At 38.3% G+C, this 14,474-nt stretch overlaps 1 protein-coding gene across 1 annotated transcript; it reads left to right on the top strand.

Annotated features, from left to right (window-relative positions):
* Positions 1-6,049: 6,049 nt before the first annotated feature.
* LOC118234178 (relaxin-3 receptor 2-like) lies at positions 6,050-9,416 on the top strand. Its single transcript, XM_035430593.1, has 2 exons — positions 6,050-6,340; positions 6,978-9,416. The coding sequence occupies exon 2, from the start codon at positions 7,146-7,148 to the stop codon at positions 8,391-8,393; it is 1,248 nt and encodes a 415-aa protein (XP_035286484.1). The 5' UTR covers positions 6,050-6,340; positions 6,978-7,145; the 3' UTR covers positions 8,394-9,416.
* Positions 9,417-14,474: the final 5,058 nt, after the last annotated feature.

The following is a 14,474-nucleotide window of genomic DNA, read 5'->3' on the forward strand; positions in this document are numbered from 1 at the left end:
AGTGGTGGTATAGAGTGAGATAAAAATATCAGACACTTTTGTTTCTCACGAGGTGGGTTTATAAGTGTTTTGTGATACCATGAAGATACACGAGCATACTTTTTTTTGCTCATAAGCATATAGTTTACATTGCAAATTTTACGGTGGTAACTGCTGAAATTTGGGAAACTACTGGAATGGTAAGGTGTCCTGGCCCATGTTAATACTTGGTGAATCTTACATACTGTATGTGCTTTATACTAGATTTCCTAGCTAATAAATCACAAATAATAATTGCATGGGGCTAAGGCATAAGTACTGTATAATGGGAGTTGGGGTCCCTCATACAAGTGATGAATCCACAGTATCTGTTAACATAACAGGAAGGGTGAGCAGAAGGACCTTAAAATAAGCCAATATTCACTCACTAACCAGATTACAGAATTAATATCCATTTAATATAAAATATTATAGGATATAGATATGCTTTCAAACAGGACAACAACACCAAACCCCCTGCTGTTTTTATCCTGGTCCATGGTGCTGCTATTATGCTTTCTGTGTCCGGTTTACAGCGTGCAAAATATAACCCTTGTTTACTGTTTAAATAATACTATAGTCTTTTGTTAACATTTGTCATTAAAAGTTTTTTGGTATTGGTATTTGTCTCTGTAGTGTCCGTCTGCTGTTATTATTGGGTAGCTTTTGCACAATACATTTATCAAATACCCAATGTCCATTCTCATGGTTGTACAACTAATGCATCATTCAGACTTCATATGTACATACTTTCATCTTCATAGAGCTGTAAACCTCTGTTCTCTCACTGTATTATTAGATAATATTTTAATGGCTAAAATGAAGCAGTGCCCATATCTGGCCATTTTCAGATGAGAGCTGAGGACATCAAACCAAACCAAAACATTGAAATTGAAATCAATTTATAATCCATAAAATGAATTGTTCATGTTATATATGAACATCCTAATCCCGTGTGCATCTCTTATGATGTCTTATATGCTATTAAATCTCAGCACCTCTGAAGTTATTGTACCAAGTACGTCTATATCCATGCTTTCCGTTAGAAGAGTTGAACAAAGAGGGCATTACAAGCAAGATTTGGCCCCATGACTACATGCTTACCAAAAGAGGTTATTTATTTAATAGTGCTGGAATGACACATAAGAAACTTTTTAATAATGATCAAATAAGTTAATTGACGTCAAAGAGACATTCAGGACTCTGAGAAGGGTGGTTAAATAAGGCAGCTCTGATACAGCATAACACTAAGAACCAAAGAATTTTCACTGACTTGTAAATTCTTTGGCTACTTGTTGCTTTATATGCATTCATTGTCCATAATAATCAAAAATGTGTCTATGAACAAATATTTCCCTGAGGTACTGTGTTCTTGGAAATCAGTCTTCAATTTTGAATGCACCAAATAGATAGGTGTGTTGTGAGATCCTCTCACTTTGTGTAGTAAGATCTTAAAAGAGTCAGTGGGTTAGAAAGGAACAGCATGTGTAGCAATGGTCAGAGAATGAGATGCAAAATAAAGGTCTATCCTGAGTTATATCCAAAGGAGGTCAATACAGACATTATCTAAAGGGATCGAAGCGTTGCAGGATGCTAAGTTGAGGGAGAATTTAACTGCTATGCACAGAACACTAGAGAGATGCATTTATTGGTTTGAACTATCTATAGACAAGTAAATCTTTTTTTACTCCAGTTTGAGTTTCTCCAAAGGTTACATGTACTAACACCACCATTCTATTGCGATATGTGCAACTAAACTGCTTGCATTGTAGTCATGGCTAGTAGTTTCAGATGGCCAGCCTACTATTGCTGTGAATGGAGTATGTTTGAAGATAGGACGTAGCATTACAGGCTATACTGTGGGACCTCAAACAACTTTTGAGTGGAAGTTGTTGGAATAGAAGTCAACAGTTGATATGCCACACCAAAAGTTAATTAACCCACTGCTTTTCAGAAAGCCAGCTGTTGTTGATCCAAGATTGGAGCTTAAGACATTTTTTTTTAACTGAGTGCCTATGTGAATGCCTTTGTGTACGCATAAAACAATGTAGAAAAATAGTTTGTCCTGCTGAGTAACAAGAGCCAAAATGTTGTCCTAATTTTGTGTGCTGGCTGCATGTAACTGCTCTCCAAATATGATTGCTCTGAGTGCTAATTACTTAGTAGTATAAAATGGAAAGTAATATGTTTTGCCGTAGTGAATGAATAACACCAGGCTAGATTACCCATAAATCAATGGTCGGTTTGCTAATGCATTTTTCTGTTTGGACAGTTCTCACCTTTTCCTAAGGTCTTGACTAACATCAAAATATTTCTTATTTCTGATATGGCCTAAACAATTTTAAGATCTGTGGAAACTAGATTACTGAGAGTAATAAAGACCTGGTGAATGCACAGGGACCACTTATGTTCATTGTTGTTTTCAATGACTTCAGTATAACAGGCTACATTTGAAGATTAAGCTGTATCCATTGATTTCCACTATCAGTTCAAAGGTAGACATATGTCATACCATTGGGAGACATTTTTGTTGTCTTCAGTATGCTTGCTTTTAAACTACATTTACAATAATCCTATTTGGGCTAATTTTATGATCATGTACCATAAATATATTAGCAAATTTGGAGCTTCAATCAAGTGACCTTTTAAAAAAAGTCAAACAGAATTTACCTTTTGACTAGTTTCAGAGCTTTTGAAGAGTAGCTGTTTTACGATGATGAATGACCATGGTGAAGATGAATTAATTTTACCTTTCAGAAATCTCTTTTCAACTAATTCTGAAGAATGTTTTAACCTCAGGTGAGCTATATGGAGGCATTAATGCAGAGTGCCTTGCAGTGGGACAAAACACGTCAGTGACAGTAGAAAAATTAGTCATTTTTGATTTTGTATTTACAGTATATTTGCCGTGTTGTAATAACTTATACTAAAATTGTATAAAACATATTTACCTCATAAAGGAAAGAATGTAACAAGTTCTTGTAATAAAAAACAACTGACCACATCTTGGATATCTGTATTTCTGTATGCTCATCTGAAGATGGTGAAAATGTGCTCTCAGCTCTTGTTTAACAAGAATATTTGAGTCAAATACTTTTCTGGAATTATTTTAACCCTTCAGAAGCCAGTAAACCCCTGTAGATAAAGGACAATTTTAAAAGAAACATCTATTTTCGCCAGTTCCTCTATATGACTGAGTATTGGTTAGCAACACATTTCACTGAAAATTCTCAGCAATCTGCATAAGATTTTTACAATTTTGCTGGCATTTAAGAGTTCAAGTATTTCCAACATGCATTTGACCCTGGTAAGTTTGTATGAACACATAAAATGCGAAATTACTAAAGTATTTATCACTATTATGTATTTCTAACCTAATGGTTGTAGGTTCTGAATAAATGAAATTACACACATTTCACTGTCAAACAAATTTAAGACTTGCAATACTTGTTTATAACAGCAGGTGACAACCTGTTCCCAAACACTGATGGGTACACACCCATGGTTCATATTTTATGCCGTGGTGTCAGGAAAATATATAAAATAGAATGATACAAATTCCCTCTAGTTATTTTGTTTCTAATAGAACAAACATGCCAATGAAAAGGTAAGTGAGGTCGTAGGCCACAATGTAATCATCAAGCATACTGAAACCTGTCACACACAACAGAGGAAGTTTTCACTAAATGTATGAATTCCAAAAGAGGCTATAACAGGACCCAGTTCTACTGGAACTCATTTTTATGGATAATAGTCTGACTTAGAATCGTGACCTGAGTATAATTTAAATGAATGCATATGTGAGGAAGCCAAAAGGGAAATTACTGGGTCTGGCAGAGTCTTACTGTTGACATCTTATTACAAAAATTATGTTAGCAAGTACAATAATTGAATAAGAAAGCACATTGCATGAAAGCACATTAACATTAATTTGGTTAGCATTAATGGCAAGTATAGACTTGTTCTACATCCACACTTACTTTTAATATTCTATTTGACAGTGATACAATCGTAAAGATAAAATGGAAACTGTGCTGCTGGGATACTACTGTATGGCTGGCGAGAGGAAACAGGATTCAAGTGCGATGGTAAGCCATAAAAGTGATGAGAAAACCCCGAAATCTCGCCACTGAAAGGCAGGCAATCAAATTAAGCGTGCGTTTGTTTGCAGGATGGTAATGTGGAACAGACAGCACCTTAATAATGGAGTGGATTCTTTATAGAGCTTTGCATGTTTGCTCAGATAAGACAGCTACGGTGAAACATCAGCACGGTAGTCTCTCAGGGTCTATGAGGAACTATCAGGGTCTCATATCCTTTAACTCTTGGGTTTGGGGGTGTATTGTGGGGTTTATTACTGTTTAGGACAAACTGCATTCCTCAAAAGTTTAATCATGTTAATCTCCATTTAAATATTGTTTTGAGGCAATTATACAGTTATAAATGTAATATTATGAACTATTGAAAAAAAGAGTTAATAGCACACCTTTGTGTGTATGTGTATGTGTTGGGGGGATGGGGGGGGGGGGGGTGCGTTGATGGAAGGAGGGGGTGCTCCCCTTATTTAGCAAGCCTCTATAGTTTCCTTACCAATAGAACAACAGGCTAGAAGGAGGTCAATTGGTCAGTTCCCTAACTGACTCATATATTTTACAGACTTCTAAAGGTGTCTCTCAGATTTGCTCTCAGCAATAAAATAGATTAAAAACCTCTAACCTGTGCATCATCCAGGTGTGGACAAGGTCTCATATTTTATCATCTCCTGACTTACCTGAAGTAGCTGAACAAGGTAATGATGGTGTTTGATTCATTACCATGAATAGGTAATACTGCACACTTTAATCCATGCTCCAATTTACAATGTCAGGCTTTCATTAGTGGTTTACAGCAGAGAGTGATGAGTCCAATTAGTGCGCTAATCCCTCTGCTCATCCCCTGTCTTTATCCTTCCGCTCCCCTCCTTCACTTTCTCTATCTCTAATCTAATCAGCTCCATTTGTTGATGGTGACCTTTACAGTATCAGCGCCAGCTCTCGCAATAAAGAGTCACCAAGCAGCGCTTTGTTTGTGCACTCACTAATAAAAGTCAGGGCCGACTCTGCTAATCAAAAATAAATACATAAATAATCAGGCCTGATTGACTGTGGGTAAGTGCATGTGAATCGGTACTGCACAGACAGAAGTTCATCAGAAAGTGGCGTCAGTGACAGTTCTTTCACCACTCTGTCTTACGTGGTGTTATCATTTTCTCAGCTGAGAAATACGTGGAAAAGGATGCATGAATGCTTTTATGGAATGTTACACATATTATTGTTGCTTTCTCTGGTTTGGTGTAGACCCATACAGATGAAGTACTTGCTAATTATTTGCCCAGAGTTGATGTGTTGTTTCAGCAACCATGATGAATCAATAGTGGAAGCACTGATGCAAACAAAAAAAGTTCAGAGGTTTGGAAAAAAATGACAGATTTTTATGTTATGTAATATTGAGGCTAAACAAAAGAGCCTCAGGTCCAGGTTATTCTATATTTTTGCCAAGAGACTTCCTTGTGGTAACATAGCCATCTGCAGAATATAGCATATATAAAAAAAGACTCCATAGCTCACAGGAAATAGCCTACTACAGTTTATGGTGCATCAATGTCTATCTGTGGTAGCATCACAATATGCTTCATGCTGTAACAACTCGTCACACACACACGTAGCACAGTTGAACTGAGTGAAAACAGCGGTGCAATCAGGAAAATTACTGTAGAATGAGATGAAGTGATGCCTATAATTACTCAAATTTAAATGCCTTCAACTTGACTTTAACAGCTGAAAACTACACGTTGCTGCAAGCCCTGTTCGCTTATAACGAATTACATTACAACTCTTACAATCAAAAACAATTTGAGAAACCATCTGAAATTCAAGATGTAAACACATGCTATAACAAGTATATCAGCCTCAAATCGCGTTTACAGTCCCATTCATCTCCGTATGTCGACGCTTATGTTTCAGGGGGAGGGGACTGAGGCAAATATAAATCTGTGACACCATAAAAGTAGAAGCAGTAAAAATGGAATTTACTGCTTAACGTAGCCTACGTGCAAACTGAACATTGTACTTAGCGCAATGCGAAGACTCAACTTCTTTAGTCGAATCTGAGGAATTTTTTTTAAACGTGTAGCATTCCGGAACTTCGAAACCAGTCAGATAAAACTGAGCATTTGTTTCTGTTAACGCAACGAACACTTGCAACTAACTGAACAGCCTCTGCAACCAAGGTCTACACTTCGCAGAATTACAGAAAGGAAAACATCGTTGAATCACGAATGTTTGTAAGTGCTTCCTGTTTATATAAACGTATTTATTTTTGTAATCGCTATAGAGCTGCATCATACTATCCAGTAAAAAAAGTACTTATGTTGAAATCCTAATGAAATGAAAACCAATGCACAATTGCAAATTTTATTAATTTTATCCAATTATATGTGTGATCTTGCTAAACATACGATGTAACTAATGACATCTAAGATAACAATGACCACTGGAATTCCAATTACAAGACACTAGAACTAGATGTATGTCACTGTGTGCAAAGTTCTCCTTTAGCATTTCATTTAATGATAATGTGGGTATTCCATGCTTAAATATTTATTTATTTATTTATTGATACAAGATTGAACTTAAATAAAAGCGTACTGTAGTTATAATCAATTGACCATATTTTGTTATATTTTTATTGTTTATCAATTTATTGAATTTTGGCAAATTTCTCAGTTTAAATATTTTGAGTAGGCATTGGCTTAACTTGCCACTGAATTCCTTACTATGAAAGCTTTAACAGCACATATTCTTAAGAAGCCAGTTAGCTCAAAATGTCAGATTTAATGAAGTTAATTAAAAACAAACAAATAGAAATTTTGGTGAATGCTTCATCTAAAAATTCATCTCTAATATCTCTGATTGTTGCAGGAATGAGTGATGAGGAATAAGTGTGGAGTCGTGCTGCAACGTCATTTATTACAGGAGAAAACACATCCTGAGCTAGGTGCGCTCACCCATATGAATCTGTTCCTAGACTAGACAGGTGATACTTGTGGGTGGGGAAACCACAAAGAAACAGCTACAGGGGATGCGAAAATGTCATCATCATATATTTCAAGATTAGAACTGTTTAATAGGTCACTCCACCTTTGCAAAACCGACCCAGTGTGTGACCACACACTTTTGAGGTATCACAACATCACCAGCCTGGACAATGTGAACCTCCCGGGGGACGGCTCTCCGTTGATCCGTGGCATCATCTCCATGGTGTTCTTCATTGTGTGTGTCCTGGGGATGATGGGTAATATGACAGTGCTGTACCTTCTGCACTGCAGCAGGAGCACAACCAAGAGCACCATCAATTTCTTTGTCTTCAATCTGGCTGTTGCTGACCTGCTGTTCTCGATGGTGCAGCCGTTCTGGGCTGTGGATGTGGCTCTGGACTTCAGCTGGCCCTTCGGGTGGTGCATGTGCAAAGTGGTTTCTCTGCTGACAGCTGTCAATGTGTATGCCAGCATCTTCTTCATGACAGCCATGAGTGTGACTCGCTACCGAGTGGTGGCCACCGCTCTCAAGCCGATGAGACCCCAATGCCAGAGGATGTGCATGCTGAGGCTTGTCACCTGCCTGATCTGGGCTGGGGCCTTGCTAGTTGCTGCCCCCAGCGTTGTTTTCTCCTCCGTGGCTGATGTGGGCGGGGACAAACTCTGCCTCCTCCGTTTCCCAGAGGGCACCTTCTGGTTGGCCATACATCACCTCCTCAGATTCGTCCTGGGCTTCCTGCTTCCCTGCACCATCCTCATTGTCTCCTATCTCCTTCTGCTCTGCTTCATTTGCAACCACAGCCTGAGAGGGGTCAACCCTCACCGCAAGGCACGCGTGTCCAACTCGGTGGCTGTGGTGGTCCTGTCCTTCTGTGTGTGCTGGTTCCCCTACAACATCATTACATTTTGGGGCATCCTGATCAAGCTGGACGTGCTTGAGTGGACGTCCTCCTACTATACAACCCACACTTATGTCTTTCCCCTGGCCACCTGCTTGGCCCACAGCAACACCTGTATGAACCCTGTCATCTACTGCCTGATGCGCAAGGAGTTCCGCACAGCACTGAGGCAAACGTTCTGGCAGTCGTGTCTATGCAAAGTCTGTCTGGCAGGGGTAAGCTACAGTGACGTTAAGACTCGGCAGAGCAAAATCACCATTCAGCTCAAGAAAATGAAAAGCCAGACTGTACAGTCCTACACAAAGAGGTCCTTACTTTCCTCTACCACTCTCTCTGTAATCCCTACCCTTAAATATTCTGGCCCTTTAACTGACATAAGAGATAAAGAAAATCCAGTATAGGGTACACTGTCTTTCATCAGCCTATTTTAAGTTAATACAAAACTACTTTAAACAGATGACCCCAATGTTATCTCTCTCTCTCTCTCTCTCTCTCTCTGTATATATATATGTGCGTGTGTGTATGTGTGAATGCATGAATATGTGAAACAATGAAAAAATTTGATATATACATTTTAAATTACTGGGAGCTGATATCCATGGAATATCCGACTGTACAGTATTCACAAATAATAATTTAAATGGGGATCATGAAATATTATGAAAAGAGGGTTTTGCTTTGCAAATAGATCTTCATTGTCACAGATTACAGCTGCCTTAAAATGACTCCTAAGGACATGGGTTTGTACTGCTAGTGACATGTGACATTTTCACATTTCACATATTACATCAGGAGGAGGAGGTCATGCTTCCTTTAACCTGTCTTTAATGTTATCTGTTCTCTGTACCTTTGGTTATTTTTTGCCACATGTTCTCTCTGAAATGTAATTTGCGAATTATTGACACAGCAGTATTGTTAACTCTTATCACAGGTCAATATGTCTGGAGGAAACATTTACAAAAAGAAGTAATTGTTTTGTTGTGTCTGAGTTAACTATAGTGAAACAGGGGTGTGCCTTGGTACCATCGTTTGACCTGTATAAAGATACAGGCTTACAATCCCTTTATTTTCATTGTTTGTCATTGCTATGGAGACAGGGCAAAGTTCTGCTGTTAAACCCAGCTTGGAGTCATATACAGCTGTAGCTACTCAAAGAATGTTCAGTTATATTTTACAGCCTGCAGTAAGTTTTATTTTTTTGTGGATGAGTTACTTCATGCAGAGTTCATTGTTGCTGTTAATGTTTTAAGAACTTTGGTAGTCTGTATGCTTTGTTACTGAATACTGCTTGGCAGTTTGCTAGGTGTTGTTTGTTTTCTGTACTGTACATTACATAAATAGTACATACATTTGTGAAAATTTTGTAACATTTGTGAAAGTATATTAATCTCTATCTGCTTTGCATTTGAAGTATATACTTTGTCTCCAATATATTGTAAATGATTTTCATAAACAAATTTGTTTATAATAAAAACATTTAACATACAATAAAAGATTTTGGAAATTTTTTTATTCGTATAGCTCTTTTTACAGAGAACTGTCCCAAAGATGAAAACCATAAGGAAAAACCAGGCCTGGAACCCCAAAAAGAAAGCGAGGTAAAACACTCAAATGGTGGAGAGAGAAAAAAAACTCCCAGTTGGGAAGAAATCTCCGGAGAAACCTGCCTGCAGACGGGGAGCCCATCCTCCACTGGCCGACCCGTTGTAAAGTAGAGGTTGAATGGTTAGCAACAGGTATGCATTGAGGAATCTATCACAGCAAATAATCAAATGGCTGCAGCAGGTTACAGTTGAGGTTTTAAACTGGATGGTAATGTAGAAAGTCCAAATGAAGGGATATATACAGTAATATGCTGTTCAGAGGGGCGACGTGATGCATCTGGTACTCCAGGTTACATCAAGGCTTGGGCTTGAACCAGTGGTACGACTGGGCTGGAGTTGTCCACAAACTCAGGCGAGGGATGTGCCAAAAACTCAGAAATCACATGACCATGGCTTGCAGGTCTGTTGTGGTAAAACACATCCAAGACTGGAATTATTATATTGCTCTTGCAAGCACTAAATGTACTTGTAAATACAGTACATGAGTGCATCAATCTGTACTCTTTGGAGTTAAAATGGCTTCCACCTTTGGGGTTTACAATTCATGAGAGATTACTGCTTGGCAACTCATTACTGTTCACCAAGATAGTTGAGGGACAACAGAACATTTTTAAAACACCATGGAGCTACTGAAACAATATTGTCTGCACTGACAGTGTATGGGATAAAGGTACTTTAAAAGGCCTGAGTGTGGCATAGTTATGGACATAAACAAAAATATACTTGCTTGAGTTGCCCTGGTGTGTACGCAGTCCTTGGCTAATAGTGGACCTTCCCAGATACACACGGCTAAAGGCTCTGTTTTCCTGCTCCATTCTGGAGCTGAGACATGTCTCAACAAGCTGTGCTAAGTGCAGTTTCAGTCTGATCAATTTACAACTGTTTTCAAAGCAAGCTGTACCAGTGCAGCTTCTGAAGGAGGGAAAACAAGAGCTGTTTGCACATAATTTTAAATAAGTGATATACTGATCCATGTGATGACCCATTACATCACACTCCTGCAGTAAGTAAGGCTTATCCATTCCACTCAGTGCTAGTTGCTTCCCTTCTAACATGGTTGCCGCATGCTTGACATAGCTACACACATAATAAATGCTCTATGGCTCTTGCTGATATGACTTATTGTGTTCTACTTGCCATTTGTAAATAGTGAGATTGCTTTGTCCTATTCATTTAGCTCTTTGAATCTTGTGTTTCCTTTTTCTTGAAGGCTCTCAGACAACTGTAAAGCAAAAACAATGTTAAAAAATAGCTGCAAGCAGTGATACACGGGGTCCACACAAAAGGTTATAATTTGTAAATATAATCATTTACATTGCAAAAATCTGCAGCCAAATTAAAAATGAAATTCAATATGGCAGGCATTATTGAGACAAATTTCTTCTGCAGTCATAGTCATACATTAATGTAAAATCCCGAAATCAAATATGGTTGGAGTTAACATTTTTTAAACATTAGAAATTCATTAATTACCACAGCACAAACATATGGCCAATTGACTGCAAAATTCTGTAAATTGATGTTCAGATGTACCATAAAACAATGTGGCAAGTTACATAGGTCTCACTTTATATGGTGAGGCCAAAACAAGCGACAGAGAAATATGGATAATAGGCATTTCCAAAATGGTGACCAATCCAAGATGGCTGTGACACATAAGGTACAGATATATGTTCAAGATACAGAAAGGGATCACTACAGCAATCGATAAATCTTTAAAAGGCAACAGTGAATTTTCATGAATTCCTGAATTTAAAACGAATGTTCTCTATAGCGCCACCATGTGATTCAATTAGGACAATATTTTAGGGTTATGCTCATAATGAATGTGCCAATATAGCTACCAGATTCTATCTATTTGCAATATTGTGTTGGCTTACTGCAGCCATGTTTTTTAGAGCATCAACTTTATAATAGATTTTAAAAGGAGCTTCCAATGAACAAATTTGTGAAAGACACTTGTTGATATGTCAAATTCTGAAATATAGATAAAGATTTTCAAAAAGGTCAACAAATTCAAAATGACGAAAAATCCAAAATAGTGGACATCATGGTTCAGAAGGTAGTACTGACATCTCTAGCTCAAACGGGTAAGGAGCTATGATTGTTTGAATATTTAAAATTTAAATAACAGTTATATCATCATTCAGTGCATAAATCATTATTTGGCCATATGGTGGTATTTTCTACAATTTACCAAGTTTCATAGGTCTTACCCATGTGGTGATGCCAAAACTGGGGACAGAGGGAAATGGCTAATAGCATTTCCAAAAGGTTGGCAATCCAAAATGGTGGTGAGACATAAGGTACAGATATACAGTATGTTCCAGATGAGGATACTGATCAGGACTGCACTTTTAGGGCCTTACGCAGCCGCTTCACTTCAAGACACGCTGCCATGTCAACCTGTTATATAAAAGAGCTATGTTTTGCACTCTGCATTCCTCCTGCAGCACAGCTGGTTTCCGGATTTTCTTTCTCTGGCTGCAGCAAGAAAAAACAGATAACAGAGTTCACTCTTTTCTCAAGGTCAAAGTTATGATGGGATGAATATGTTTCCATTTCCTGTGAGTGAACAAACTGTGAACGCATTCATCAGTTGATGAAAAAAAATGAACAAAATATGCTGGATATGCTGGATAAATTTAAATTTATTGTTTAACAAATGCTCAGTAATATGAAAAAATCTTCCATTTGATGTGTGATTCCATTTGCTCAGAGAAAAAAAAAAGGCCATGGCCATTGCAAAAGTCTGATTCAGTGATCAGTTAATCATTGTGAATTTGGAGGAATGCCTTGGATTATTGTCCTGCTGGAAGATCCAGCCAGACGCGTCATGCCCATTCAAGTTGGGGGGGGGGGGCACGTGCCCCACCAGATATCAGGATTTTTTATATTTTTATTTTATTACTATTATTTTTATAATATGTAGTTATGATAATTTTATATTATGAGTCAAACGTATTTTTTCTGATTATGTCATAGATCATACCTCAAAAGGTCACACACCCCCTTTCCTTATGGTATTGGTTTCTTCCAAAAATTGCAGGCTGAAATCGGTTCGCAACAACAGGTGCGCACGCACACAGCGCTCTGTTACGCAGCAATACTGGAGGAGATGTAGGCTATAGCTTAACGGTGTGTTGCTGAACTGGTTGTTAGAGCATCAATCCTTTTTTCAAACGTGTGAAAATGAAATGCAATTAGTTATACACACTTAATTGCATTTGAGAAATATAGGCATAGTTTGCTTTGCAAGATAGTTGGCTAGTACCAGGTAAAGTTAGTAGACATCCCTCAATCCGTTTGTTTAACCTTCTGGCTCTCTAGCTAGTCGTGACTTGGGATAGCATAGCATCCTAATTAATATTGGTAAAGGAGAGCTGTGTGAATCTTATGACAGTGAGCTGATTGTTTTTACCACCACTATCACAGGTTATATTTAGCAAAACACTGAATTCCATTTGATATCTCCAGGTTAAAAAAACAGCACAAATAATTGACATGAAAATCTATAAATATGCAGTATTTACCTTAATATAAAGTGGGAGATTACTGAGCTATAAAAACTGATTTAGTGAAGTTTTAAAATAATCCCCTCAAAGTCTTTGAATATATATGTCAAATTGCAGAAAATTGTGTCATTATTTTCTTTTTTTCTGGGGAAGGACCCCCATGCCCCCTGCTCTAATTGTGCCCCCCCCCCCCCCCCCCCCCCCCCCCAGAATTTTGGCTTGCATGATGCCGCTGGATCCAGCCATGAGCGTATTTTTGCCTCCCTGCAGAAGCAGACAGATTTTGGTACTTCTGTGACTTAACGCTTCGGAAATACCATCACTTTCGTGACAAGACATTTTTGCACATGACAAAAATGGAAATAGAAACTGTGACCACAGTGATGAGAGAAGAAAGTAGGGACATACGTTATTAATACTCTCTGGAGGTGCTAAAGAGTGGATTGAGGCTAATAGTTTTCAAAGTGTTTGACTGAGCTTGGGAACAGCAGGCTGTAGTGGGGTGTGAAAAGGGGAAGAGGAGGCTTTATTTGTTTGGAAAGGGTGAAATTAAATAGTGAGACAGACATGAAGTGCCCCTGAGAGCTCTTGGCCTGATCGCTTCTGAGAAAAGTAATGAGCCAATGATTGCATTACTCAGAATCCATTACAGCTCCCTAGGGTGTGTGAGTGTGTGTGGTGTATGTAAAATGTGTGAGAGTATGTGCGGTCGGGAGGGAGGGGATGATTCAGTGGGATTGTGACCATATTTGCAAAGTTTAGTGTGTGTTTGTGGGAGTGTCTCTGTAAATTAGGGAAGGATGGGGACAGAGTATAATAAAGAAAATGGGGGAACACGAGAGATAGAGAGGGTCAGAAAAATGATGCAGAGAGAGAAAGAGAGAGAGAGAGAGAGAGAGAGAGAGAGAGCTGGCAAAGTGCAGGCTGAAACACAAAGTACTGTGAGTGACAGTGTGTAAAAGCAAAGCTTTCAGTTCTGCATTAGGTGACTGTGACTGAGACAGTGTTGTTGCTAAAGCATTAGTAAAAGGCTGACAGAAGATGGAAAGTGTGGCACACTTATACATAATTCACCTCACTGTTTCGAGCACTTCATGAAATAGAAAATAACACTGAAAGATCCTGAAATCTCAACCAAATGGTCATTGCCCTTTATTTAAGGCTAGGCAAATTACAAAGTGCCGAGAGTTTGTCAGACCACATGTTTTTAAATGTGTTTCACGAATAATATACAGATTGTCACAACAGTCATTACTGTTCTTGTGGGTCAGTTCCTGTGCTTCTCATGACTTTTATTTCTATCTGAAAGAATAACTGGCCATTTTTAATCCTTCATATCCCCTTTCCACCGGAATGTCTGCTG

This window comes from Anguilla anguilla, chromosome 1, assembly GCF_013347855.1.
Source record: "Anguilla anguilla isolate fAngAng1 chromosome 1, fAngAng1.pri, whole genome shotgun sequence".
Classification (NCBI taxonomy): Eukaryota; Metazoa; Chordata; class Actinopteri; order Anguilliformes; family Anguillidae; genus Anguilla; species Anguilla anguilla.